Source organism: Topomyia yanbarensis, chromosome 1, assembly GCF_030247195.1.
Source record: "Topomyia yanbarensis strain Yona2022 chromosome 1, ASM3024719v1, whole genome shotgun sequence".
In the NCBI taxonomy this organism is placed as follows: domain Eukaryota; kingdom Metazoa; phylum Arthropoda; class Insecta; order Diptera; family Culicidae; genus Topomyia; species Topomyia yanbarensis.
In genome coordinates this window covers 190542065-190568614 of record NC_080670.1, presented here as the reverse complement: position 1 = coordinate 190568614, position 26550 = coordinate 190542065, and the positions used below count along the sequence as shown (strand labels likewise).

Sequence of the window (26550 nt, the reverse complement as noted above, 5' to 3'; positions counted from 1 at the left end):
TCGATTTAACCGTAGTTCGGTTGTACATCCGGGACAAGCAGTGCTCAATTAAAGAAAGTGATCGAATCCTGAAAAAAGAGGGTAGGTAGGTACTTTGAACTGAAAAATAGATTCTGTCTAATTCACGGTGTGAGGTGTGAGAAGTGGTGGTCAGTAGTAGTCTACTTCAGAATTGTGATTGGAAAAATATTAGTTAAACATTTTCTTTCGGCTTCATTCCCTCAGGGGGGACCACCGATCGAACGACCGACAGACCGAACTTCTTCGGAAATAGAAGACAGTGTATGATGCAACGCCTGCTTCGGAATGAGTTTGAAAATGAAATCGGGTGATTGAACAATAACACCATCTTAGTTAGGTTTATGTGAGCGTGTTTGCGTTGGAAGTAGGAACAGGGGTTCTAGGATGTGCTCAGAATAAAATTTATTTTTCCAATGTATTTAAAGTGGGAAATCTTGTTTCTGAACAGTACAGTTATTTCTAACACAGTCATGAGGGACTGTATTTTCTGAGTAGGTCCCTACCTCTGATTTGCATTATCGTAATTAGTTTGGGTGTACACTTGCCTGTGTCAATGTCTGAGATTTGCATTAATTTGGGCGGAAGTTATTTAGATTTGATGGATTTGTCGGCATAGTTTCAGCAGTAGTAGCTCGATTTAATAGGTTTTACTTAGAATCCTTTCATCGCATAGGTTATGAAGAGTGAATGAAATATGAAAATGGTATGAACAAAAATAATGGTAATTGGTCGGTCAAAGCCGAAAAACAAGGCCGGTATGTTGACTGGCTCTAGTTAGTGTATCCGGTTGCCATGTCACAACCCGATTTTTACTACAATCAATTGTGTCACTAGAGCCGGATATTTGCGGGCTTTTCCCTGCTCCACAAATAAATAAATTAAAAAGAGCCAGCCAGCATTCCGGCTGGATTGGCTGGAAACCATTCGTTGTATTGTTTTAGAACTTTTTAGGTCACTCAACCAGTAGATAAGGTATTGCTTCTGAAATAGTCATTCTCTCATCCAACAAGTTGTCAATATAGAACGTTTCATTGGAAACGCGCCTTTCAAATATTTTGATGCGAAGACAGTGTGCCATGAGATATTTGTACCCTAATATGAAAAAAAACATTATTACAATTTATCAAGGTATGTAAAATAATTTCCGAAACGCATCTATTTTCAGCGCACCCCTTAAAAAACGGACGGTGATTAAATCATTTGAATTTTTTTTTCAAATCGATTCTAGCGCCTAAATTACGCAAACAGAAAGATCACATAAAAGAAGAAACCTGTTGCTCCATTCGGAATTAGCTTCACAGTACTGCCCGAGTTCGAGAGGGTTTACACTCCATTAAATACGAAAATAAACTTGGGCGCGCTATTTTTAGCTATCGCGCATTTCTCTCTTCCTCCCGAGCGGCGAAGATTTTAACCATGGTACTCGATATTTTAACTGTTGCAGTAGAATTAAGTGAATAATTGGATCAGTCTTTGCATCTGGCTATGTTTCGTTTATGTTAGTATTGCTTTAATATTTCCTAAAGATGACAATATGTATTATTTTATTATAAAACTACTGGCTCAATTTTAAGCTAAAATCGTGTTCCTATCACTGATTGATCATCACACATATCGAGCAGTGACTGTACTGATATCTTTCCATGGTAGCAGAAAGTGCTCGTGGGTTAACTTCGTTATTCAAGTGTACGTTTGAGCAACACAACGTTACAGGTCAGGATGGCCGAGTGGTCTAAGGCGCTACGTTCAGGTCGTAGTCTTCTCTGAAGGCGTGGGTTCGAATCCCACTTCTGACAATAGTATTTTTTGTCATCACGCTCGTAGCCGCCTCCAAATGCAACATGATTAGATTACTTTTCTATATTGATAGGGTAATGTACCTATTTTAAATTTATTAGGCAGTGTCCCACTATTTTGTTGCGTACTTTAAAAAATAGTGTAAATCTAGGTCTCCGAGTATACAAGTATCAAAAATTACATAATTTTACTTAAATTTATTGCACATGGCAACTAGTTTGATATTACTGGATTTCGAAGGGAATATACCGTACTAGCTTATACCCACCGCGCGTTGCTGCAACTTTGAACGAAATAGAAGGAAAACACAATTTGTTCCGAAGCTCCATCTGACGGGTAGATAATCCTCAACCAATAGCACACAAACACGCTTCATAGCAAATGCCTACTATGTATAATTTTTTACGGAAATCGGTTGAGCCGTTTGGGATTCTACAAACATTGACTTTTATGTATATAAATTTTCAAAATATTTCATTTAAAATTGAATGGAACACAATTCACTAGTTTTTTTTTTTCTCAAAAAGACATCTATGGGAGATTATCATTGCACATTGTTTTAAAATGCCGTTCTCGTGCTCAAAACTAATATTGGACACCATACCCTTTAGATGTATAGTTTGTTAGAAAAGTTGTAGCCTTTACGATTTCGCCATACACGGTTCAGGTATTAATTCACCTACAAGTAAAATAAGAAATACAAATATTTACCATAGCAATTTGGATGGAGACTTTATATCTTCATCAAAGTTGTAGCTGGTCTTATTACAAGCCATATTACTGAAGATATCATATATCAAGCTTAACTAGTTCTCAAGTTCATTTTATGTGGAAAACCTCTTGAAATTAGATTTTTCATAATAACTTTCTGCATTATTCTTTTGCCTTCGCTCTATCCTCTACAAAGTTGTTTGCTTTATTGAAACACGCATTTTTGCTGAACAAAGTAGGGTGATGAGCCTATTTGCACCATACTAAGCAAGGTGCCTCACTAATTCGGTAATTTCTTGCCTTACAATCAATGGAATGCATAAAAATTGACATGAAACGCTTTGCTTCGTTGTTAAGAACCAATATAATAACACAAATGCGTTGAAAACAGTAAAATTCTCGTGTTTGAGCACAATGAAAACTCGAATCGAGTGCCCCTATTGTTGCGCTACCATTTGACTCAATGCGTTGAACAAAGATGGCAGACACTGCTCTAACCAACGGCTTCAAATGGGTAGGGTGATAATAGAAACATGGTGCAAATAGGCTCATCACCCTACCAGCTTCCTATCTGTTGAACTTAAAAATATTTCAAATTTTCCGATAACCGATAACATCTTAAATAACTCGTTCAGGAATAATAAGGAGCAAACAACATCATAAGATGCTGCAAGTACCAGTACCAGCTTTGTTCTTTCCTATAGCGGTAGAGTTATATAGCAAAATGTCATTGCGGCGGTATGAAATGAATCATCCAGGTGCACTGCAGCGCTCAGCCTAAAATTTTTAATGTAAATTATATAACACACGTGCATCAATAATAAAATATGTGCAATTAAAGGAAATTCGGAGCTTAGGTCACATAGGGTCCGTCCATATACCACGTGGATAATTTAGGGGAGGGTAGGGGGTACGAAAAAGCCCACGCTTGTCCACGGAGAGGGGAGGTATGGACACTTCATCGTTTTTCTTTTATTAGATTGTAACATAAATTTACACCATCGTTAGCAGAGGCGTTTGTTTTGTCTTCATTTTTTACAAAAGTAAGAAACACCATATGGGTCCATTCCGCACGAAGTGATCAAGGCACATGTAATCGACCTTCACCAGGGCCGGCGGAAAGCGTGGGTAGTACTACCCACTAGAGAATAACCGAGTGGGTAATTACCCACTCGAAATTTTGAACCATTTCAAAAAATTTAGATGTGCAACGCATGCATCTCGCACTACATACATTTGAAAACATCGATGTACCACAATTCCCTTTGCATAAACGAACGTGATTTAATGTGAATGTAATGCAAGCGTGTGCATTGGAAAAGGGAAAAAATCCTTACTAATGGACGCCTCACCCTATGCTTTCTACCCACTCGGGCGTAAAGTGTTTCGCCGCCCCTGACCTTCACGGATTTGAACCAATTTCGGAGGAATTGTTCATTTACGGTCAATATATCAAAATCCAAATTGTGCTGTTTGAACCACACTTCGGACCATGGAAACACTTCCCGTTGTGACAAATTGGTAAAACTTACGATTTTCTTTTGATTGTATCTTCGGTTCCATTTACTCTAAAATCAAACCGCAAGTTGCAAGTTGTTTATTTTTTTCGGGTCATATTTCATGACCATTTGAAGATTATCTCCATCTTTGTCGATAAAAATATTTTTTTTTCATGGTAAAATGGAGTTTTTTCCTACAAAACGGCGTATCTCGGGATTGGCTCAAATTATATTTAGATTATAAGTATTTCTTATGTAAAATTGTTTGAGGAACACGATGGATATAAAAACTTTAAAATAAAAATATATGTTTAGCGAGAAAAGTGAACTTTTTATTTTTACCTGGAAAAAAAGCATAGTTGGCAGCACTTCTGCAAAAATAAATTATTTCTAGACTCCTTGAACAATTTTCTTCTAAAAACATCTTGCGGTTTGAGTAAATAGAACCAGCGATATAATCAAAATAAAATCAAGAGTTTTAGCAATTTGTCAAAACGGGGGATGCTCCCATGAACCGAGGGGGATTCAATTGACACAAAAATTTAGATTTCTATATATTGGTTCAAATCTGTGAAGGTCGTTTTCAAGTTTTCATCTTTTTTATCACTTTGCGTCATGCATTTCTGTATAAGGGACGGGACCATCCATAAATTGTGTAACGCAAAAATGGACCAAAATTGACTCTAAATTGTCACAAATTTCTCTATCCCCCCTCCCTATTACGTAGCAACTTCTCCCCCTCCCCCAGAGTTCTACGTCTGACGTTTATGTTCAGTTAACTGAGAAGACTGTGACAGTCAATATTGTCTAAAAGCAAGTCAGATATAAACATAACTTTTGAAACATTGCGCCGTGCACTTCGCAGTTCAAAACCAATTAGATTCCAACGGTATGCGTCACTAGGTAGATTTATTGGGTCTCTCCAGGGCAAGTGACGAAGAGCAAAGCGAACGAATTTTCGTTGCACTGCATCAGCACACTGCACTTCGTTTTGATAAAAAGGTGACCATCACACAACCGTCGAATACTCGAGCAAAGAACGAACCAGGGCGACAAATGCAGCTTTTAGGCAGTGAATGTTTTTAAATGTGTCTTGGTCATTCGAAATATAAAACCAAGTTGCTTGGATACCTTGTAAGCGATATATGAAATATGGTCACAGAGGGACAATTTGCTATCAAGCATGACACCAAGATTTTTAATACAGGTTTCTTGTCTCTAGTTGATTTCTTGCAGCGAATAGTTAAATGTATGGGATCCGTTTCACGAGTGAAGGTGATTATAGAGCTCTTAGATGTATTTAGCGCCATTCTGTTAAGTTGACACCAATTAGCGAATATCAAGCTGCTGTTTCAGAAACCGGGAATTACTTTGGCTACAAATTTTTAAATATAATTTCATCCGCGTAGGAAAACTTTAAGGAGCGATTAACATCATTGATGTATATCAGAAATAAGAAAGTTCCAAGAATGCTTGGGGTATGCCTGAGGAAGTGGTGAATGTTTCAGAGATAGTGTCACTTATTTTCACTGACTGATTTCGCTAATATAACCAATCCTGAAATTTTCTGTAGAAACTAACACGCTTAAGTTTCGCTATAGCAATGTCGTGGTTAATTTTATCAAATGCGAGAGACATGAAGATAACGAGCGGTTAAATGTAGATGACAATAGAGATGCTACGTTAGCTACACAATTTTACATACATTTTACAACTCGCATAATTAAAAAAATTGGTCACAGAAACCGTAGCGATATGTTAACTGATCAACTAAAAAAATATATTAAAATTGGACCAATACTTGTATGAAAAGTTTTACTCGGCAGCAGTTTCACAACATCAAGGTCGCCAATGTGTCTTTCTGGTCTTTCAAATTAAAATTTAAATGCCAATACAAGTAGCATCAAAATAAAATTAAAATAAATTTCGAAATCTTCATTAGATGGTTTGCAATTTATTCCTCAAAGAACAACCTAATTTCGCCTTCATGATTTTTAGAAATATTCAACAGAAAACAGACCGAAAATCTGAGTCAAACGCAGTTAAAGCAAATATGTTAAAAAATAATTGATTTGTGACTTCCTGTAAGTTCTCAAGGATTTCCTCAATTTTTCTTGAAGTACAAAAATGATTTCTAATGTTTGTACTTTAGCAGAATATGCCTGAAGTTTATGAACACCGTGTGCCACATTGAAATTTTTTGGGGTCGAAAGAAATTTGAAGAATTTCTCAAAATTTTGCACGACTCTCTTAAGCTTATTGCATTAACTCCCCTGATTTTTTTAGGTTTCTTTGAAATTTTCGAACATCATACCTGAAATACTGCACTGTATGACAAAAAAAACTTTTGATTTGGACTTTCCTGAATACAGTAATGTTTCGATTATATCACGGTCGGTCTGTATTTTGGCGTGATATATTTGAAGCGTGATATATTCAAAGCAAAACAAAAAATTACATTCAAATATTAATCTATAATTCTATAAACAAAAAGTAATAAAAAGATAAAGTTATCCAAAAAGAATAAATTATAGTAGGGTAAAGAGCCTATTTTTGCTATGTATCTGTTTTCATACTACCCATTTCAAGCCGTTGGTTAGAGCAGTGTTTGCCATCTTTGTTTAACGCATTGGGTCAAATGGTATGCGGATAATTTTTCTCCACATAGCTTCACTTTACGTATCCCGCACCGTTTCTTAAAATTGTTGAACCACCAAAATCTAAACATGATGGAATTTGGCACGTTAAGATGTATTCGAAGGGACTACGATTTAGTTCTCGTTGTTTCAACATCCATATAAATAGTCCAATATTCAATCGTTGATGTTGTCCTTCCAAAAGAAAAGGTCCATTCAAGAGAAAATGCCATATCTCGGCATACCTACCACATCTTTCCTATTTTGTTTTTCTCATCATTGTGTTAGATTTTCCTGGGGATAACTAACAATTAAGCGAATAATAATGAAGTCATTTTTTTACCCGCTACACCAGACGCCTTCTTAAGGAAACGGCAATTAAGTTACGAATAATTTAAAACAAAAACTACTACTGAACTACTGATTCTACTACTTAGACCTCTAAAAAGATTTCAGATTCATTCCTAGAATCTATTCTTTAAGATAAAAGAATAAAAACGTTCGATTTTTTTAACATCATGTATAAACCCTTAACGAAATAGTCCGAAACCCAATAATAGGCTCATTATCCTTAAGCAATTGTAAAAATATCTTAAAAGTATCAGAACATAATATGTGGCTTAATTGGGTCACAACGTAGTGTGCATTGCCTGTTTTTCAAAAAGCGTGATATAATCGAGACAAAACCGCGATATAATCGAGGGTGATATAAACGAGTATTGATATAAACGCATAGTGATATAATCGAAACATTACTGTATTGTAGGACTGTGTACTTTCATTAATTTGCATCGCCGATAAGCCGAGTGACAGCTCGAATAGAATTTTACAATAGTATTTACCCTACAAACAATCATAAAACAATAAATATTATAGTTATTACTGTTTCGCAATTGTTTAACGCAGTAGATTTACAATAAAATTTCAAGTAACAATCAATTTTATTGTTCGACAAACTGATACAGTAAATTCAAATTAAATCTGTTTTCGTGACAAAAATGTATGGAAAAAAATCTTTTTTGTGTTAAGATACATAACCACCCCCCCTTTATACTGTAAAAGTCGATTTTACATTGAAATTTACTGTAGAAACGTCAAAGTTTATTGTTTTGGTATTGTAGCATAGCACTAGAATTCACTGATTGTAAAATTACTGTACTGTCACAGCGAAATTCATAGTTTTGTTACTGTACATTTCTATTCGGGAGGTTTTCCTATGGGTTGGTCGGTGGATCCAGAGTAGTGTGCTTTCCCCTATATGTATCACCATACAACAGTTAGCGCGTGTAACATGTTATACGCCTGTAAGACGATAAACCGTGTTGATTTGACTGACACACAGTTACTACCAGGCCCGCCATGAATAGGAGCCAGCATGTAATCTGTTCCGCAACCAGACACCAATCGATCGTATAGTTTGGAAGGGGAAAAAAGTTTAAAAAATAGCTCTCTTGTTACTCCAGTAAACAATCTGCTACTCAGCGCATGCGCTGTAAGATACGAGAATAGCAACACGCGCCAGCAATGAAACAGCATATTCCGTCAAGCACGTCGTTCCAGTAGCGCTATTTTCATCTGCTCTTTCAACGGGCTCGTTGGTCTAGGGGTATGATTTTCGCTTAGGGTGCGAGAGGTCCCGGGTTCAAATCCCGGACGAGCCCACACGATCTTTTTTTTTTGTGTGGGTCTGGTGACACCGGGTGCGTTAAAAATATTTGTTTTATTTTTTTGAACGGATAATGTTCATTCCATTATCAGTTATTTTATTGAATGTAGTAGAATTGTATTATATTACGCTGATAAGCTAGGAAAAGCAATATTTTTAAATGCTTGCATATGTATATTATGCCAGAATCTTCCTCGTTTCGTTCGATTTGTTTTTGCTTGCAAGTTTCGTGCGAAGATAGTAAACAAATGAAAAATAGCACGTAAATGAAAGCGCGGTTGCTTTGTTTGTCGTTTTCGGTAGCCTCGTAGAATATTGAAAATACCGCACAGTGGTTCAATACGACGTTTTGATGTAGGTATTTAATTCATTAGCGTCAAAACTGTCCAATGGACATATTAGTGATTTTACATACATACTCTACAATGTTTGTGTGTGTAAAAAACGCCATCTTTTGATAACATGTATTATTAGTTTTTAAATTGATCGTACACTGAGAAACAAAAATATGCATAGTTAGCATACTTTCTATTTCCATCTCTTTTCTTCTACTGTGATTTTTATGCATTTTCATGCATATACTTCTAGTAAGCATTCAATGAGTGGATAGACCGAATATGTCTGATGCATAAAATTTACAGCACAAGAAAAGAGAGGCAGATAAAAAAGTATGCTATCGATGCATAAATAATATTCTGCGTATAGTAGGCGATAGGATATTTAACTTTTAAACCAAAAGAGGTAACGCTTGGCCGTCTTCGGCAAAGTTGTAGGAAGAGCATTTTTATAAATTTGACCGAAGATACATGCTGTCTCTGTTATTCACAGTAATTGAGTTATTAGACGTTTTCTATAATGAATTACTTAAATTCTTGCCACTAACTTTTTTGTTTCTGACTTTTTGCGTTCAAAATGTTAAAAGCTATTATTTATCATAACAAAATGCGCAACTAAAATGGTTATGTGAATACAACCAAATAGATGTGAATGTTATGGTTTATCAGACACTCAATTTGGCTTTCGCAAAGGCAAAGGGACGCTCTCTCATAAGAAATTCAACTGGAATATGCTCGTAAAGAGCAAATGTCATCTGTATAGTTTGAAGTTAAGGAAGCTCTTGAATCTGTATCAATTGTAGCTCTTTCAGATAAACTTCTCCAACATGACCTTTTGGCAATTCTAAACAACAATTCCTAAAATTTGTAGTCAGAAAAACTCACGCTTCTTTCATGGCGATTCGACGACTTCTCGAAAAAGTTACACGGGTCTTCCACAAGGCTCATGTTTAAGCCTGCTTCTGTGCTGCAATTTCTACGTCAATTGACTACTGCCTTGCCAACTCATGCATGCCAAAACAACTTGTAGACAATGTCGTGGCTTCTGTTACAGAACCCAAAGCTATAGATAGGCAAAGATCATTGCAAGATAGCTTGGACAATTTGTCCATTTGGGCTGTAAAGCTGGCTATCAAGTTCCCCACGGAGAAAACCGAGTTTGTTGTTTTTTATAGAAAGTGTAATCCAGCTCAACTTCAACTACGGCTAATGGATAGAATAATCGCCCAAGTTTTGACATTGAAGTACCTCGGGGTCTGGTTCGACTCAAAGCGTACTTGGGGAGGACACATTAGGTATGTAATAATTAAATTGCAAGAAGGATTAATTTTCTTTCTATAACTAAATCTTGGTGGGGTGCACATCCGGGAAACCAAATAAGATTGTATAAAACAATCATACTATCGACGTTTCCGTTTCGCCACGAACTCTAATATGATCAAATTGGAACAAATACAACATGGTTGTTTGTGTACTTCCGTTTAAATATTGTTTCTGGGATCTCTCTTGGTGCAATATTGCAACCTACAAGATACTTCTAATTCCACTGTGTTATTCGACACGTCCATGAAACAAAAATATTCGTAGAGTCTCGGATCATCTACGTTCGCGGGAGATACCAAAAATGTTTGTAAATAAAACAAATATGTTGACTACGAGAAATTGTTCTTCATTGAGCGATCCCGTATCGAAGAGTCCACTGGCTTTAGTATTTTCGGTATCTTACAAGCTCAATGATTCTACTTCTGTTTATGTCAAAGAGCTAGCTGAAATTCAGTATGCCCTTAGCGTCATTAACGCTCTTTGCCAAAAGACAATTGAGGCTCTTCGATTAATGAAGATCGAAAACACTCCCGTATTTCTTGAGGAATAGTCGGCCAACTCTACGGCAGAGAAATCAGGTCACTTGGCCATGGTAAGGGTTCCTGCTCATTATTCAATTCCGAGAAACAAAAGTGCGAATCTCTTACTCTGGATCTCTCACGAAAAGGTACGCATATTGGATGGCGATATTTTCCAAATTGCTTTCAATGAATTTCTCAGTATGTCTCGTCAGAGAACGATCACTAGTTGGTAAGTCGCATGGAACAATTGTGACCCGGGACGGTGGCTACATTCTATTATCGCTTAGATATCGATGAAAGCATGATTCAAAGGGTTTCACTGATTTCGTCCTCGTGATGTCCAGGCTCGTGTCCAATCACTATGCTTTCGGTTTTGACCCGACAGTCGTGGTGTCCTGGTATATCGAGGAAGAAGTTTGATTTGTCCTTGTTTTCTCATCTGGGTCTAAAACTTTTTTTTTTGAGTCTTCGCTTGATTCAATCTTATCCAAGTCGTAGTTACGGCCGCAACTATAACTGTAATATAAACTCACTCTCTAGCAGAGTACGAGAAGCAGCCTCAGATGTTTCTTTTTGATCTATCAATAGTGCCTCCTTATTTCTCTTTTCAACTACCTACATACTAGTTCCCCGTGATTATGCCACCACTTCAAGCACGATGCAACCAGTACCTAATCGATGATCGGCATGGCTTCACACCTGGACGATGAACGGCGATTAACGTCAGGTCCAGGGAAGCAACTTGGGGCCTTTGGTGCTTCAGCTTTACTTCAATGGCGAGTAATTAGTGTTTAAGACCTTTGCAGACGATCCCAAAATATTTCGTTTCGTTTGCTCAGTGGTGGCCTGTGGGTTGTTGAATTTTCTGGTGCAATTTATTACTGTGCGTTGACATTTCACTCCCTTTTGTATTTCTAGGAGCGCACCAATTGCAAAACTATTCGCTAATTTATTTTTATTTTGGGACAGTAACATATTCAATCCTAAAATTTAGTAGACCCAACTGTCAGTTTGATAGCTAAACGGGCGAATTACCATCTGATTAAAGGTTTGTTAGCTAAATTTAGAAATCAAACACAAATTTTTGAATTATAGAAACGATCTGAGTATGCTCGTACCCACCATATCGAAAACTGGTAGTCTTCCTAAATCATTTTCTAAAATAAAGATCTCATTTGAGGATTGTAGATTTCTCAAACAACTGGCTGAAACCTCGCGTTCTTACAAAAGACATTCTAGCAGAGCTCTGCCACCCAGACCCACGGAAATTTTTCATTACTGTCAAAAATCTGGGGTCCATTTCGCATGGAACGTTCGAGCGAGAGGTAGTCTACTTTCGAATGTCCTGGGTTTCTAAGCGCCTGGATATGGTTACTCTAAATTTATTGAAAGTAATTTTTGCGTTTGTGGCGACGTTTACCAAGACATCGAGCATGTTGTTTGGTCGTATGTGGAATACCGTAGTGTTTGGACCCTACGGGCTCGAGGAAAACCTCCCAACGTTCATGTTTATGATATTTTGGCAAACCAGAACCTCATGTTGCCGATGCACCATTAAAAAAAAATCATAAATATACAAGTTTTTTCTTTGCTAACGTTATGTCCACCTTCTATCCTATGCCCAAGATGCTATGTTATTGCGATGTTGAAATATTCCTTTATAAGTGACTAGTTTGGAATAGAGTCTCAGGATGATCCCATGCTACGGGCCATTTATTTTGGTCATTCTAATGAGAAGGTATTTCATTATTGTAATTGAATAATCGGAGTTCTATGGAACCTTGTCACAAATTAAGAAGCTAGGATTGGGATTGGAGTTTTTGAAGTGAGGTCTGTAGGATTGTGACTTGAGAATCAGATCTGAATCACTCAATTTTTATTTTCTATCGTTAAAACAGTCCTCATTTTGGGAATGGGATCCAAAATTCAAATTTTCAATAAACCCGATTTTATGATTACAATTTGATGATTGCGATTCTAAGAATTGCTTGTTTGGATCCGAACTTTTTAATAGAAGTGAATTTCTGAAGTTAATTTTAATTTAAGAGTAAACTTTGAGATATCAAGATAGATATTTTTATGTTGAACTTTATAGAAAGGGCATAATGGAAAAAGGTCAATTAAGTAGAATTTTAGAATTGTAAATAGTTTATTGTTCAAGGGTGCTGAACCTGAATTTTAGGACAGATTTAACAAGGATTTTGGAAGTAGAATTTAACAATTACAATTTGATCAGTTTCTTTTTCATCTCCCCATCATTTGATCAACTCAATTCCCGGAAGGTGTTTCGGATAGCATCATTTTTCTAATACCTTTAAATGTGAAATTTATTAGACAATATCTAACATAATACATTTATGCACACTGAAAATTCGCACTCTCGCAGCAATCGTTATCATATCCGGTTTATTGTTAGCAGAGAAAGTATTTTTTAAATTTTATTTTCACCTAAAATTGAATCGCTTTGTAGAATTTCCCCTAGTCATTCGTTTGTACACAGTTCCGTGGCTATTTATTTAGTTAATATTTGATGCATTCTCCCGCTTTCATTAAAAGCGGAAATTTGTGAATCGCTTTCCTGCAATTAAAATTTTAATATACTAACACAGAACAAAATATACTAACTCAAGTTACACATTTGCTCACTCATAACTTTTATCTATTTACATTTGACGTGGAGCATCGGGACCGTTAAGTCTCGGTGCTATGGGTATGTTTGTTCAGAATAGTTCAAGGGGGATGCAGGTCGCGTTTTGTCATCGTTCTGGAGGACCATTCATAAAGGACGTTATGTGAAAAATAACACTAAATTTAACTTTATTCTAAATTTAATAGAGAGTAAAATAGTTGACGGGATCACGTACAGTAATTTGTGCTTGGTCCCCTACAACATACACACACGATAGGAGTCTTTTAAACGGTTTCATATGAAAGTACTCGTAACATTCTTCCTAAGTTCAAATACCTTCCGGCGCTCATGTTGTATCGCAATCGTTTGAAAATTAGTTTCATTTACAGTTTTCCCTTTATACTTTTACCGGAGGAGTATACGGGGATTCGAGAAGTGTATTAAAAATTTTGTGTTTGCTTTTATTTAATTTAAATTCAAATTTTACCGGTAGCTTTCTCCTTCTACTTCTACGACGCGTAAGGTACACGGAGAACACCGTCGTTAGACGCTTTTCATGTTGGTGGTAGGTGGTACACCTGACGTAAAATTTTCCGGCAGGAGGTCGGCCGAAAGCAGAACAAACTTTCCATTTGTACACCGGAAAAGCGATTCAACTCGGAACTTGGATTTGCACAACATACGTATCTTGACTTCCCCCATCTTGACGGGATTTAAAATATTTAATTTAAAACAATTTTATGAAATGCTTCTGTACCCCCGGTCCCTTTACCGGACGGGTTTGTGGAGTTTTGGGGACAAGAAAGCAAAAGCTCTCTTGACATGGGAAAACTTCACTCGGTTCTCATTCATTCGTTTCGAACAAAACAGCAAAAAAACGGCAACTGCACCGGCGGCCGGGCCTGATGGTGACAGAGAGGAGGAACACCACCGGCGTGCTGGGCCGATGAGGATGAGGTCCTCATTTGTTAAAAATGTCCTCCACCAGCTGTTTGGTTATGATCCGATGTTTCCGCGTTGGATTCACCTTCGGACGCTGGTAGAGCCGGGCATTGATGGCGTACAACCGCGGCGATAGATCACAGCGGACATTGAACCACCAGTCGCAGACGAATACCGCTTGCGAGAATTGTGTCCCATTTGGGCAGAGGAACGTTGCCTGCCGGCCGTCGATGTCGCAGTAGTGCCAGCCTAAAAATGGGAAGGTTTTAGAAGGATGCACTTTCTTCGTCATTACGGTCATACTACCTTGACATCTTGTTTCCATGTCGGCGAAGAAGCCCGGGTAATCCTGCTCGTCGCAGTAGAAGTTGGTGTACGGGACGGCAGCCAGGATGGGGTAGTCCGTTCCGGGTCGTCCTGTGGAAGATTGGTGTGAGTTAGTTTTGGTTAAACCTTTTTTTTATTTTTTTTTAGAAAAATTGAATATTCTGATAAATTTATTAGGTTTGATTGCTTTTGCAAACGGAACTGAGATTTGTTTGACTCCCAATTTAAACGTCAAAAACGCGCAATGCCAACCCAACCGGATAAGTTCATAGAGCAAGTCTCGACAAACATATGATTACGGCCTAAAAGCCAACTGTCAAAATCCACTTTGAATGGAAATTCCGGACAAAACGTTACTAGTCGAAAACAGTTCACAACAGTTTATGAAAGAGAAAACTTTTCTCCTTCGTTTACTACCAACATTTGTGATTGGCGTGTAACGGTTTGTCCGGAATTTCCATTCAAAGTGGATTTTGACAGTTGGCTTTTAGGCCGTAATCATATGTTTGTCGAGAAGTGATACTAAACTCGCTCCAAAAGGCACGTTTAGCAAACAGCGAAATTCTTTTTAACCATCTTAATACAATTTAAACACCACAATTCACTAGTCTACCCTAAAAATCGAATCACTCTTTTCTCCATGTTTATTTTTAGTTTGCCTCCAACAGCCGCCATAAACGTTTTGACTCACACTCACAAAAAAAACACTCAAATAGCCTTCTACCTCCCGCGCCGTTTGATGTGTTCGTAAATGGTGTACCTCTACACATCGAAGTTTTCGTAGTGTAGTGGTTATCACGTCTGCTTCACACGCAGAAGGTCCCCGGTTCGAACCCGGGCGGAAACAGTTTCTTTTTTTTCGCCGGTCGTCGCGAATTTTGTGTTTATAGTTTGTATCCGCCGCCGCATCATTTTTGGGTTTCCATTAGCATTCCCGTTTTTGCAATTTGTTTGACTGAAACCAGCTTCCACCACTCGGTACATTCTTATTGGAATTTATTTCTATTCAATGTGAATTTGGTGGTAGGCAGCAGCAGGTAAATTTGTTCGCTGACGGACGGTCGGCTGTTTTTCCGTTGGTGCAGCAGCGTTGCAGCCGTAAAAGTGGATAATTTTGGCAAAAAAGATCTGTCAAATTGCAACATTTTTTTCCTGCTGGCCATTCCTAATGGGCGAATGCGTCGTTCTGTTTATTTCGCTGCTTTTGTGTTCCACCTGCTGGCTGATGTAGTTGTAGTGTCCTTTTAGAGGATAAATAAATAATGGCACTGCGTGAGATTTCACTAATTGGTGTATTTATCTGTTTTCAATGGTGTCTCTTTCTCTTTCAGTCCGCATCAAAGCATTCGGTGGATCTAGTAGTCATGCGGGTTTTTTGTTTCGATGATTTGTTTACTTTTTATGATGATTGACGCATCTGTGGGCTACTGTCGTGTGAAAGGTTACCAACCATAGAAACAAAAGCCGGATCCGTTTTGTAGTTGATATAAATGTGATGTTGAACATAAATTAATTATTACTGTGTGAAATGTTTCAGAGTGTTTTTGGTTAAGACAGTGAAGAGTAGTTTTTGTGAAATTAATGGCGATACGTCAGTAAGGTTATGTTTGCTAATGGTAGGTCATTTCAAATTATTGCGACACATTCAACAGGGCATAACTTTTTTACCATTGGGTAAAAATCAACCAAATTTTGCACACTTTCTCATTGATGTGTATTGTTAACATTTTTCGATTCAACGAAAATGGAGGCGAACCAACGCGAGTCGAGAGAACAAATTTTTTCCAAACACCTGGAATTTCCTGACCTGTTGCACCGGCAGTTGGGAAAAATGTTGAACATTCACCATTCAACCGTCTCCAGAGTGTTGAAGCGGTTCCAGGAGCGGTTGATGTTGGACCACGGCAAAGGAGCTGGAAGAAAACCGGAACCGGAGAACAAAAAGACGGAGGGAAAAGTGAAGCGGATGATTAAAGCAAATCCCAACGTCTCAAGCCGTGATTCCGCTAAAAAGATCGGCATGTCGCAGAGCTACGTCCAGAATGCAAAAAAGAGAGCTGGACTACATACATACAAGGTACAGAACTTCTCAAACCGCGATGAGCGGCAACAATCGACGGCTAAAACTCGGGCACGGAAGCTCTACGAGAAGATGCTGACAAAATATGGCTGCTGTGTCATGGACGACGAAACGTATATAAAAGCCGATTTTAAGCAAATTCCGGGGTTGGAGTTTTTCACCGGCAAGAGCAAGTTCTATGTGAACGACAAATTTAAGAAGAAGAAAATGTCGAAGTTCGCCTCCAAATATCTCATTTGACAGGCTATCTGCTCTTGCGGACTGAGCCTTTCGTGACAAGGGGCACAGTAAATGGCGAGATCTACAAATCTGAGTGCCTCGAGAAGCGCCTTCTGCCGTTCTTGCTGCAGCACGACGAAGCTCCGCTATTTTGGCCAGATTTGGCATAATGCCACTATTCTAAAAGTGTCCTGTCTTGGTATGAGGCCAATTCTGTCCATTTTGTTCCAAAGGACATGAATCCGCCAAACTGTCCGGAGCTGCGTCCGTACTGGGCAATGATGAAGCGGGAACTTCAGAAGAGCAAGAAGACAGTCAAAGACGAGAAGGACATGTTAAGAAAATGGAAAAAAAACTGAGAAACTGGTGCCGGATGACACTGTAAAGACTTTGATGGAGGGCATCAAGCGAAAATGCGTTCAATTTTACACTCAAGGCTCCATTGAATTACTTTTCTTTTGATTTGTAAGTAAATATGTGTATAAAACTACCCTAAATTTTCGGTTTGATTTTAAACATTATGAGAAAATTGGCATGACATTTTCGGTGTCGCAATAATTTCGTGTTCGCCCTTTATGTTCGATTGCGGAGTAATGGATCACAAAACGCAGGTCAAGACAGAGTCCAAAGAGTTCCTGGGCGAAATTGTATACGGCAACTGGAAGAGGAAAGCATGGCAGATATTTTCAAGCACATGGAACTGCAGAAGTCCGTTAAGAAATATCTGGTTTGGCAGGCTGTCGGCAACTTACGAAGTATATCGTGCTTACACAAGGCGGCAACGCATAATATTTTCTGTCTTTTCCAGAATCAATACAATTGTTTCGTGATCGTGGAGACGAGATGGCTGTACACAGGATATGACAGCAGGAGCTGAACGAAAGGCCTCGCAATTCGCATGCGGTTAACCGAATGCTTAGCGGTGTGTAGCAATTGAACTACAAAAAGAAACATGATATATTTTTTTTTAATATTTAATCGATTTCGATCGATTTCGAAGCAAAGGAAAGTTCTCTCTTTGTGAGATTAACAGAGAGAACCAAACACTGCACAAAATGTACTATATACTAATGCACCATTTGGATGTTTGTTATCTGTTGGTAAAAAGATGAGGAGGTTTTATGCCTGCTGGAGAAAGGGTTCGAATGAAACCTAGCTCCTTCCTTGCTCCAAAGAAAACAATATTGATAGCGATATTGCCATGAAGTAAGTAAACTGTCGACAACAAAATTCAATCAGGGTACGAGGCTTAAATGGACCACCATCTGTTGTAACGCGACCGCTAGCAACTATTGGCATAGCATCATTCTGATATTAAAAGTCGAACAAAGGTGATTTGTGATGCGGATAATTCATAGCCTATTGTACTAGCCAAGGGAGAAGTAGTGCTTCAAAGTCTTACTGACTACTACGTTTCGTAGGTCCGCCTTAAATTCCTGGGTTTCTATAAATTCCGTGGAATTTCTTCAAATTTGGTCATTGTTAAGGAATGCTTGGCAGCGGATTTAATTTTTCCACGTGCCTAATTTAGAGCAACACCCGAATGAGCGAGGTGCCGGGCTCGTGCACGATTCTATACACTTCGGAGAAGCTCGGCATCTTTCAAAAATGAGATAAATGTCTCCTCATTTGTCGAGTTGTTAGAATGGCTCGAGTTCAAAATGGTAGTTGATGAGGGTATCGCAGATATTGAAAGTCAGAACAATCCATCAGAAGATGTACCGCAGTAGAGCTGGTTTGGCATACCGGGTAGGCAGGGAGCTCAGCTCGAGTAATCTTGGTGTGTCCAACGCGTAGACGGGAGGCGGTTATCTGCTCGAGCTTGTTACTCCGATCGCACCAGAATGGTCCCTCTTCTGGTGGTTAATGAAGTGAGCTTTGAAATCGGAGACGATATCCCCGATGACACCAATTCAGGCATATTCCCGGAGCTGGTAATTACTTGGTCATTAATGAGTCCGCTACCTCACTTCCACTGAAAACGGAATCCAATCAATGAATCATATGTGCTTGAATACAAGTGTGGTTTGACGTCCCGTTTTCAGGGCGGATTCGAACGACAGGGAGTCAGACAGAATAATGGTCGAGATTCCATCTGGTCTCCTTGCAATCGCAAAACTGATGGTCGCTGCTTCTGCCAAGAACACGGAGAAACTTTTAAGGCGGAAGATCAAGTCATTTCCTGTTCCGCAGACCTCCACTCCATCTCGTTCATCCAGCTTGGTCGTGTCAGCGTAGATCCGGACGGGCAGATGGTTCGGAAATTGTTGGTTCCTCAGCTCTTAGAAATTAGACTGAGCGTCCACGGGAGGAGGAGCTACTCGCAGTGACCTGGATAGTTTGATGCTGGTTTTCAGGTTTCTCATGGACCAGCGGCTGTCCCGGTCCTGTGGGGGCTAATTATTCTCTGCAATCTCGAAATATTGTACTGAAAGCTGTGGATGTCGGCTTCGACGCAGGCTACACCCGCCGCGGTTCTTGGCAGTAGGTTAGAAGCTAGCCGAGTCATACAGTTTTTTAAGGAAACTCGTCCGCCCAAATTGTGACTTGTTATTTTAATTCCGTCATAGATTTAGCTGGGCGCACTATCAACATTTAGGGCGATTCTCCTGTTTCAGGTGGTCGGATGCCCGACCCTGACGATTCTCGCAATCCCGTTTGGTTGTCCGGAAGTGCGCGACAAAAGTGAGATGGAGGTACAGCGTGATACCTCGGATTTTTGGTTATCACCGCAATTTCCCCTTGTTTGATGTCCAAGCTGTTGGATGATAGGAGTTGCAATAGTGGGCTACTTAGCACTCTGTGGCGGCTATGTTGAGCCCCGCAGCTTCAGCCATGTTCCACTGGCATTTACTGCGGCTTGATGTTTTATCCACGAAACGACTATGACGTCGTCGGCATAGACGAAGACATAAACTTACCCCGGCAGGGATGCTCCTGGGAAGACTCCTACCAGAGAAACTTGGTTGTTGAGGCAGTTTTTGATGTTGTTCGCTAGATTTCCGATGACTTCGGAGAACCCCCTCGCGGTAGACTATGCTGTAGGCCTTGGTGATGTCCAGTATAGCTATGTTGTCACGATGATTGTCACGGAATTGCGAGAATCGTCATGGCCCGGTATCTGAGCACTTGAAACAGGAGAACGTTGATAGTGCGCTCAGCTGAATCTGTGACAAGTCACAATTTGGACGGACGAGTTTCCTTAAATAACTGAACGACTCGGCTAGCTTCTAACCTACTGCCGAGAAGCCCTACGGGTGTAGCCTGCGTTGAAGCCGACGTCCACACCTTTCTGTGCGATATTTCGAGAATACAGAGAATACGGCGCAGATCTTCTTGTACTTGCCGGACAATTTCTTCAAAGGCCCCGACATGGGCTTCAGTTGTCCAAATCTTGCGAAAATGGAATTGGCGCTGGTCAAGATAGAACATTTCTTCAAGTTAGGCCATGAATCGTTTGTTGACCATCCACTCTAGAGTTTTCTTCACGTAGAGAAGTAGACTAATAGGTCGCTGCACGGAGTTGGTATGAAGATTACAAGAACCGTTTCTCATTAGGATAGGATGGATCATTCCAGCTGCGGTTCTAAGAAAGTAGTTGGGAGAGCAGTGTCTGAGGACAGTGAGCTAAACCGAGTTCTTCAACAATTACTTGAGATTCAACTCTTGTGTTTCCGTTGACTACGAGGGGGAAGCCGACGAGTCTTCTTAGCGGTTGAATCTTTCCCATGAAGATCCCTTGGAAAACACGTACCAGCTCTTGATCTTCAAAGCTTCAGTGGCTCTCCATACCAAGTGTTCGGCGAATCTCTGTTGCCGTGTACGGGGCCAAAGCAACAACGTGTGAATAGCTAGAAGGAAATCCAAACTTCAATATTGTACGTGGCGTATGTCCTGTCGCCTCGTATGCGGACAGCTTTACTCAAAAGTTTGCCTTGAATGAATTGTGTGAAGGCGAAATAAAAACATATTAGCCATTTGGCGATTTGTTTTCACTTTTTGTTCAAAATTTGACAAGTCGGTGGTTATTTCTTATTTCCTTTCGAATGGTTGAATTACGCGTCGAGAGCGGCCTATTTCAAATATTGACAGAGTGATAGTTTTTTGGAAGAGTCGATTGTGTGGGGTTCCTAACTCTCCGTGTTGACCCGAAGACACCGGATTTTACGTCAATATCTTCAGGCTGGGTGCGACGACGGATAATTTCAACTTTTTAGTACTGAGAGTATTTCCTTGCCATATATTCAAATAGCATAAGTCGGGCTTTTACCACTTTCAGCGCAGTTTTTTTTCCCGACTGACCCTTTGTTTCAGGGCGGCTAGGATATATTTACTTTGTATTTTGGATGTCGTTGGTAAAACAAGGAAATTGACTATCAATTAACATTGGTACAACTAAAAAAAACTACATTATTTGCTAAAGCTGTAATAACTTACATTCTATTAAGTCGTTTCCAGGAGTTTTGCTGTTGAAATACTAGCCTATTTTCAGCGATTCTGTTAGAAACTTATAAAGAAAACCGGGATGACGTTTCTAATGTTCGTAAACGAAATAAATTTCAATAATGAAACTCACAAAAGAAACCAAGTCGCACCGAGCTGTTACTCGTCTTCACGTAAATTGTATCTGTCTCAATATATCAAATCTACCTTACATCGATCAACTCCACCATCAACACTCACCCGGGATCGACTTTCCCAGCTCCAGGTACTCCTGCACGGACGGGCTGAGAAAACCGGGCGGTATTACCGGCGAATCGTCACCCTGTGGCTCCCCGTGGTCCAAGTTTTGGCTAGGCTCGGCATCAACTCGCGCCGGTAGCACCGATACTCGCGGTTTTCGGCCGCGCTTTGTCCGCACGTTCTCCTCGCTGCCATCTGCGAAAAAAAAGTAATAGAAAAAAGATTTAATCGATCACACTCCCTGTAGTGAAATTCAACCCTCCCCGGTCGTTCACATGACCTTTCTCTTGTGCAACCTTTTTTTTTTCTTAATGTCATCGTTTAGATTTTTTTCCTTCAAATATCAAAGTAGTCGGACGGGTCGCGCACGATGAACGAATCACCTTTGAGCGCATCTTCTTTTATAAACAGAGGTATATCTTCGTCGGCCATGAGGAGAGTAGAGGTTAGGGCGCGAGGAATGCTAATTTAACCAAAGCTGCATTCCATACTGTGCTTGCTGTGAATACGTTTTTTGTGAGATGAAAAATAAGAACCCGTGAAGGTTTCGTGTCATCGATTTTGCGAACCCCTTTTTTCGGGTAAACATAGCCTTGTCAGGTTATTTATATTTTGTTTGTTTTATTTCAACCGCCACAAACCGCAAAAAAGTTTCAATGACTAAGCTGAACTGTCAAAATTGTCCCACTAAATCTAGCGGCGAAACGGCGGTGTTGTATTATTTGCATTTTTGGCCAAATATGTCAATGATGAAAACGTCTGTTTTTGTTGTGAAAATTTAAATCGTATATGGATTTTGCAGCAAGTTTGCATTGCTAATATTATGACCACAAAGGTTGGACTTTTTGGTGTGATTGATTAACAACAACAATATTTCTATTACTACGACTGGCGAATGATAGCGCGCCACGATATACGGTAACTTATTGAATGTATCGTAGTATTTACTCGATAATAACACGCTCTATCATACACGACAATACCCAGACTACTCATTTTTGGGTTAAGTTGTAGGTAATGGTATTTTAGTACGATTTATTTTTGGGTACGTTTCGGAACGGAAAGAAGAAATAAAACTAGGCAAATAGAAATTATTCCGGGGTAACACTTTTTTTTTGTTTAAATCGCATATACTTTTCACCATAGTCGTCTTTTAGCATGATACAGCGATTAAAGAGGTCTTAGATCAATTTTTTTTTCAATACTTTTCTATAGTATCTGACATTCACCTCCAAAATGTACCCCTTTTCGAATCAAATCTCAATTAATTGAAAGCCCAGAGATCTCAAAATATCATCCAATGATGCAAGGACCTGAAAAATCTGAAACATTCAATGCTCAAACAACTCAAACATCAAACGATTCACAAAAAAATTAACACTGAGAAAGCCTCAAAAAGCGGCCATTTTTGAATAAAAATAAAGTAGTTCTTTGCACATTGTTGCCAAAAACTTTATGAACATCAATCATTAGTATTCTCACAACCCCCTCGATTGCAGTGGTTGATTTTTATGTAAATTTTTTTTCTAAAGATGGCCGCTTTTTGAGGCTGAACCTTAAAACTTCATATAGTGGAAAAATCCATGGTAATCTTACGATGAAAGGATTTGAGCGCTTCCAAGAATTTAAACTATCCAATGGTTCTGATGATCCAAAGACTCTAGTCATTTTTCAAAGATCCAGATGATTCCAAAGATACAAAGGTTTCGAGGATTGAAAGGCTCCGAAGTTCAAACGATTCCGAAGATCAAATGATCCAAACAGGCATAGATTTATTATATATTAAATTATTAAAAGATTGAATGATTCAATGATTGAAAGCTTCAACGACCCAAAGATCCCGAGACCAAATCAAATTATTCAAATAGTAAATGATCCAATGATGTGCAGAAAACAATGAACAAAATTGTGAGAATCTGACGATTCCAAAAATCCCGGAAATCAAAAGATTTCAAAGATCCTCATATTCCGATAATCCAAAGATCCCAATTGTTTTTTGGAATCCGATAATTCTAAATTTTTCAAAAAATTCAAGGATATTTCGAAGTTTGGAAGGCTCCGAAGATCCTAAGATTACGAAGATCCGAAGAACCCGAAGATCTAAAGATAACGAAACTCCGAGGACAAAAAGATCCAGTGATCCAAAGATTTATGCATCCGTAAATCCAATGATTTAAAGTTTCTAACCGTATTTCAAAGTCCCGACGATTTCAAATGTTCAAAAAGTTCCGAAGATTCAAAAAAATCGAACATTTACAGATTCCGAAGATTACAAAGATCCGATGATCGATCTTTGATCGAAAGATTGTATCGACGATCCCAAGTTTTTAAGACTAAATCCAACCTCGGAAAAATCGAAAAATGGCTAGGTCCAAGGATCTAAAAATATTATCAAATGATCCAAAGATCCGAAAAAACTGAAAGAATTAGTTTTTAAAATATTCAAACGTTTGAAGGTCCAATGATGCAAAGATCAATCAAAGAATTCCTACGGTTTGGAAGATTCTGACGATCCTAGAAATCCAAAGCATTTGAGAATCCAGATATTCCGTAGTTTGATAGATTTCGATGATCCGTATATTTCGATAATCCAAAGATCCGAACTTTTTTTTTAGAACTCCGACGATTCAAAGAATTCTAAGGATCCAAAGATTTCGAAACTCGAAACATTTCGAATATTCAATGATTCCAAAGATCAAAATCAATTTCGAAGATTCAAAGATTGCGAAGGTCCTAAGATTCCGAAAATCCCAACAATCCGAGAGTTTAAAGATGACGAAAATCCGAAGATACAAAGATCTATGTGTCCAAAAATTAAAATATTTAAAGATTGCAACCATTTTTTAAAAATCCCGATGATTCTAAAAATCCTAAGGTTCCGAATATTCGACTATTTCGAAAATTTAAAGGGTCAGAAGTTCCAAAGGTTATGAAGATAGGAGGATCCAATGATCCAAACATCCAATGATCTAAACATTGAAAGACCGAATGATTTAAAGACTGGACGATCCAAAGATCCTGAAAGTAAATCTAATTACAACATCTTCGAAAAGTAACACGCTTCAAAGATCTAAAATATCATATGATCCAAAGGTCCGAAAAAACTAAATGAAAAATATTTAAAGATCCAAGTATGGGAAAATAAAAAATTAATTCCAGCAGTTTGAAAGATTCGGACGATCCCCAAAATCTCGAAAGTTCAAAGATTCTGAGAATCCACTGATTGTAAAGTTCCAAAGACTTCGAAGACCGATTATCTGAAGATTCAAGCATTTTTTTAGGATTCCGACGATGTCAATGATTCCAATGCTCCATATATTCCGAGGCTCCGAAGGTTTCGAATATCCAAAGATTGCAAAGATCAAAATATTACGAAGATGCAAAGACTGCGTGCTGCCTAACATACCGAAGATCCAAAAATTCTATTGATCAAAAGATTGCGAAAGTCCCAAGATACAGTGATCTAGTGATAAATGAATTCAAAAATCAAATTATTTAAAGATTTCGGCCTTTTTTTTAAAAGATATTGAGTACTCCAATGATATACCGGTTCCAAAGCTCCAAAAATTTCAAAACTTGACGTTTCAATGATTACAAAGATTCGAAGATTCCAAATTTCAATGATCCAAAGATTCAACGATGTACTTATACAAAGATTGAGTGAATGATTCAAATCATCAATGATCCAAATATCTTGAAACCAGATCTGATACCAAAAAAACTGAAAAATAAAAAAGTTCTAGCCATCGAAAAATATCGCCAAATGATCCATACATCCGATTTACCGAAACGCTAAATTCTTCAAATATTCAAACACTTAAAGATATAATGATTAAAAATAAAAAAAAATCATGGTTTGAAAGATTCGAACGATCCCGAAAGTTCCAAAAATCCGAGGATTTGGAGAATTAAGATACTCCGAAGCTCCAAAAATATCGATAATCCTAAGATCCGAACTTTTTCTTAGATTCGGACGGTTTCAATGATTTTAAAGATCCAAAAATTCCGAAGATCCGAGTATTTTAAATATGCAGACATACCGAAGATCAGAATATTTAGAGGAGAAAGATCGGAAGGTTTAAAGTTTACGAAATTCCGAAGCTACAAAGATCTAGCGATGCAAAGATTCATAGATCCGGAAACCGAGTCTAATAACAACAAAATTATCTATAGCTCCAAAAATGGTAAGATGTTCAAACATCCTAAGCTATAAAAGTGCGTAGATGAAAATAATACTGATGTGATGATATAAAAAAATGCAAAGATCCAAAAGCTCCAATGTTCCAAAGAATCCCCAAGATACAATTTACGAAACGTTTTCAAAGATGTTACCAAGAATTAAATGATCCGAAAAATTGAATGATTTAAAGATTACATTTTCCAAAGATCCTGAGACCAAATATAATTACAAAACAAGAATAGAAAAATGACCTGAAGATCTACCCATACATCGGAACAAAAGAGCTCAAAAAGATATGATTCTTCAAAGATTCAAACATTTAAAGATCCACAATGACGAAAAGAGTCAAAAATCTCAGTTTCCAACGTACAAATACGGAAAGATTCCAACGGAATGAAAGATTATGACTATTTCGAAATGTTATCACCCAGACTGCTGTAAATTAGAGTTTAAAAATGTTTTAGTACGATTTTCATGAAAAAAGTAGTAGTCATATTCATCGTTGTCTTTTTAACTACATCAGTATGGTTTTGCCGACTGACTGACTGCGGCTTTGTTTTAGATTTGACAAGCTTACTGCCCAAGTAACCATAAGCATTAAGCCATTGCACTATATTGGCTATACATTTGCACTAATGTTGCATGGAAGCTCTATTACAGCATTAACAATGCAATAAAGCTCTATATTAGCATCAATAATACATATCTGCACATCCGACATATAGCATTTTCGCTTGCCCTATATGCGTATATAAAGCTGATATAACGCGTACATGCTTCAAAGATCTTTAAAGCATGTGAGCTTTATAAGTGCATTTAGCGCCATTAAAAGAAAATAAAAAGCCGATATAATGCTATTGTAATGCAGTGGGTTTATTTGTTATGCAACTCTTCTTGAAGATTATATTCGGCATATTTCATTTCAATCGAACATATGCAATATAGTCCAGGGAGCAAACGCAGCACACTTACCGTGAAGGA

The 26550-nt window shown here is 38.4% G+C and overlaps 2 protein-coding genes and 3 non-coding genes across 9 annotated transcripts in view; 4 read left to right on the top strand and 1 right to left on the bottom strand.

The window, feature by feature from the left end:
* The window catches only part of LOC131685101 (RING finger protein 17), a 519412-nt gene that overhangs the window by 354641 nt on the left and 138221 nt on the right, over nt 1–26550 (top strand). The window lies entirely within an intron of this gene.
* Nucleotides 1735–1817, top strand: Trnal-cag (transfer RNA leucine (anticodon CAG)). Its single transcript has one exon. It is a non-coding gene; the product is annotated as a tRNA-Leu (tRNA).
* Nucleotides 8254–8325, top strand: Trnap-agg (transfer RNA proline (anticodon AGG)). The gene has a single exon. It is a non-coding gene; the product is annotated as a tRNA-Pro (tRNA).
* LOC131685133 (uncharacterized) overlaps nt 12874–26550 on the bottom strand; it is a 114530-nt gene continuing 100853 nt past the window's right edge. For all 4 annotated transcript variants that reach the window (XM_058968621.1, XM_058968602.1, XM_058968611.1 and 1 more), the window contains exons 3-5: nt 21390–21584; nt 14387–14497; nt 12874–14329 (exon numbers count right to left, since the gene is read on the bottom strand). In XM_058968621.1, coding sequence (XP_058824604.1) covers nt 14100–14329; nt 14387–14497; nt 21390–21584 — 536 coding nt within the window. In that variant the 3' untranslated portion in view covers nt 12874–14099. The remainder of the gene's footprint in view (nt 14330–14386; nt 14498–21389; nt 21585–26550) is intronic.
* Trnav-cac (transfer RNA valine (anticodon CAC)) lies at nt 15182–15254 on the top strand. The gene has a single exon. It is a non-coding gene; the product is annotated as a tRNA-Val (tRNA).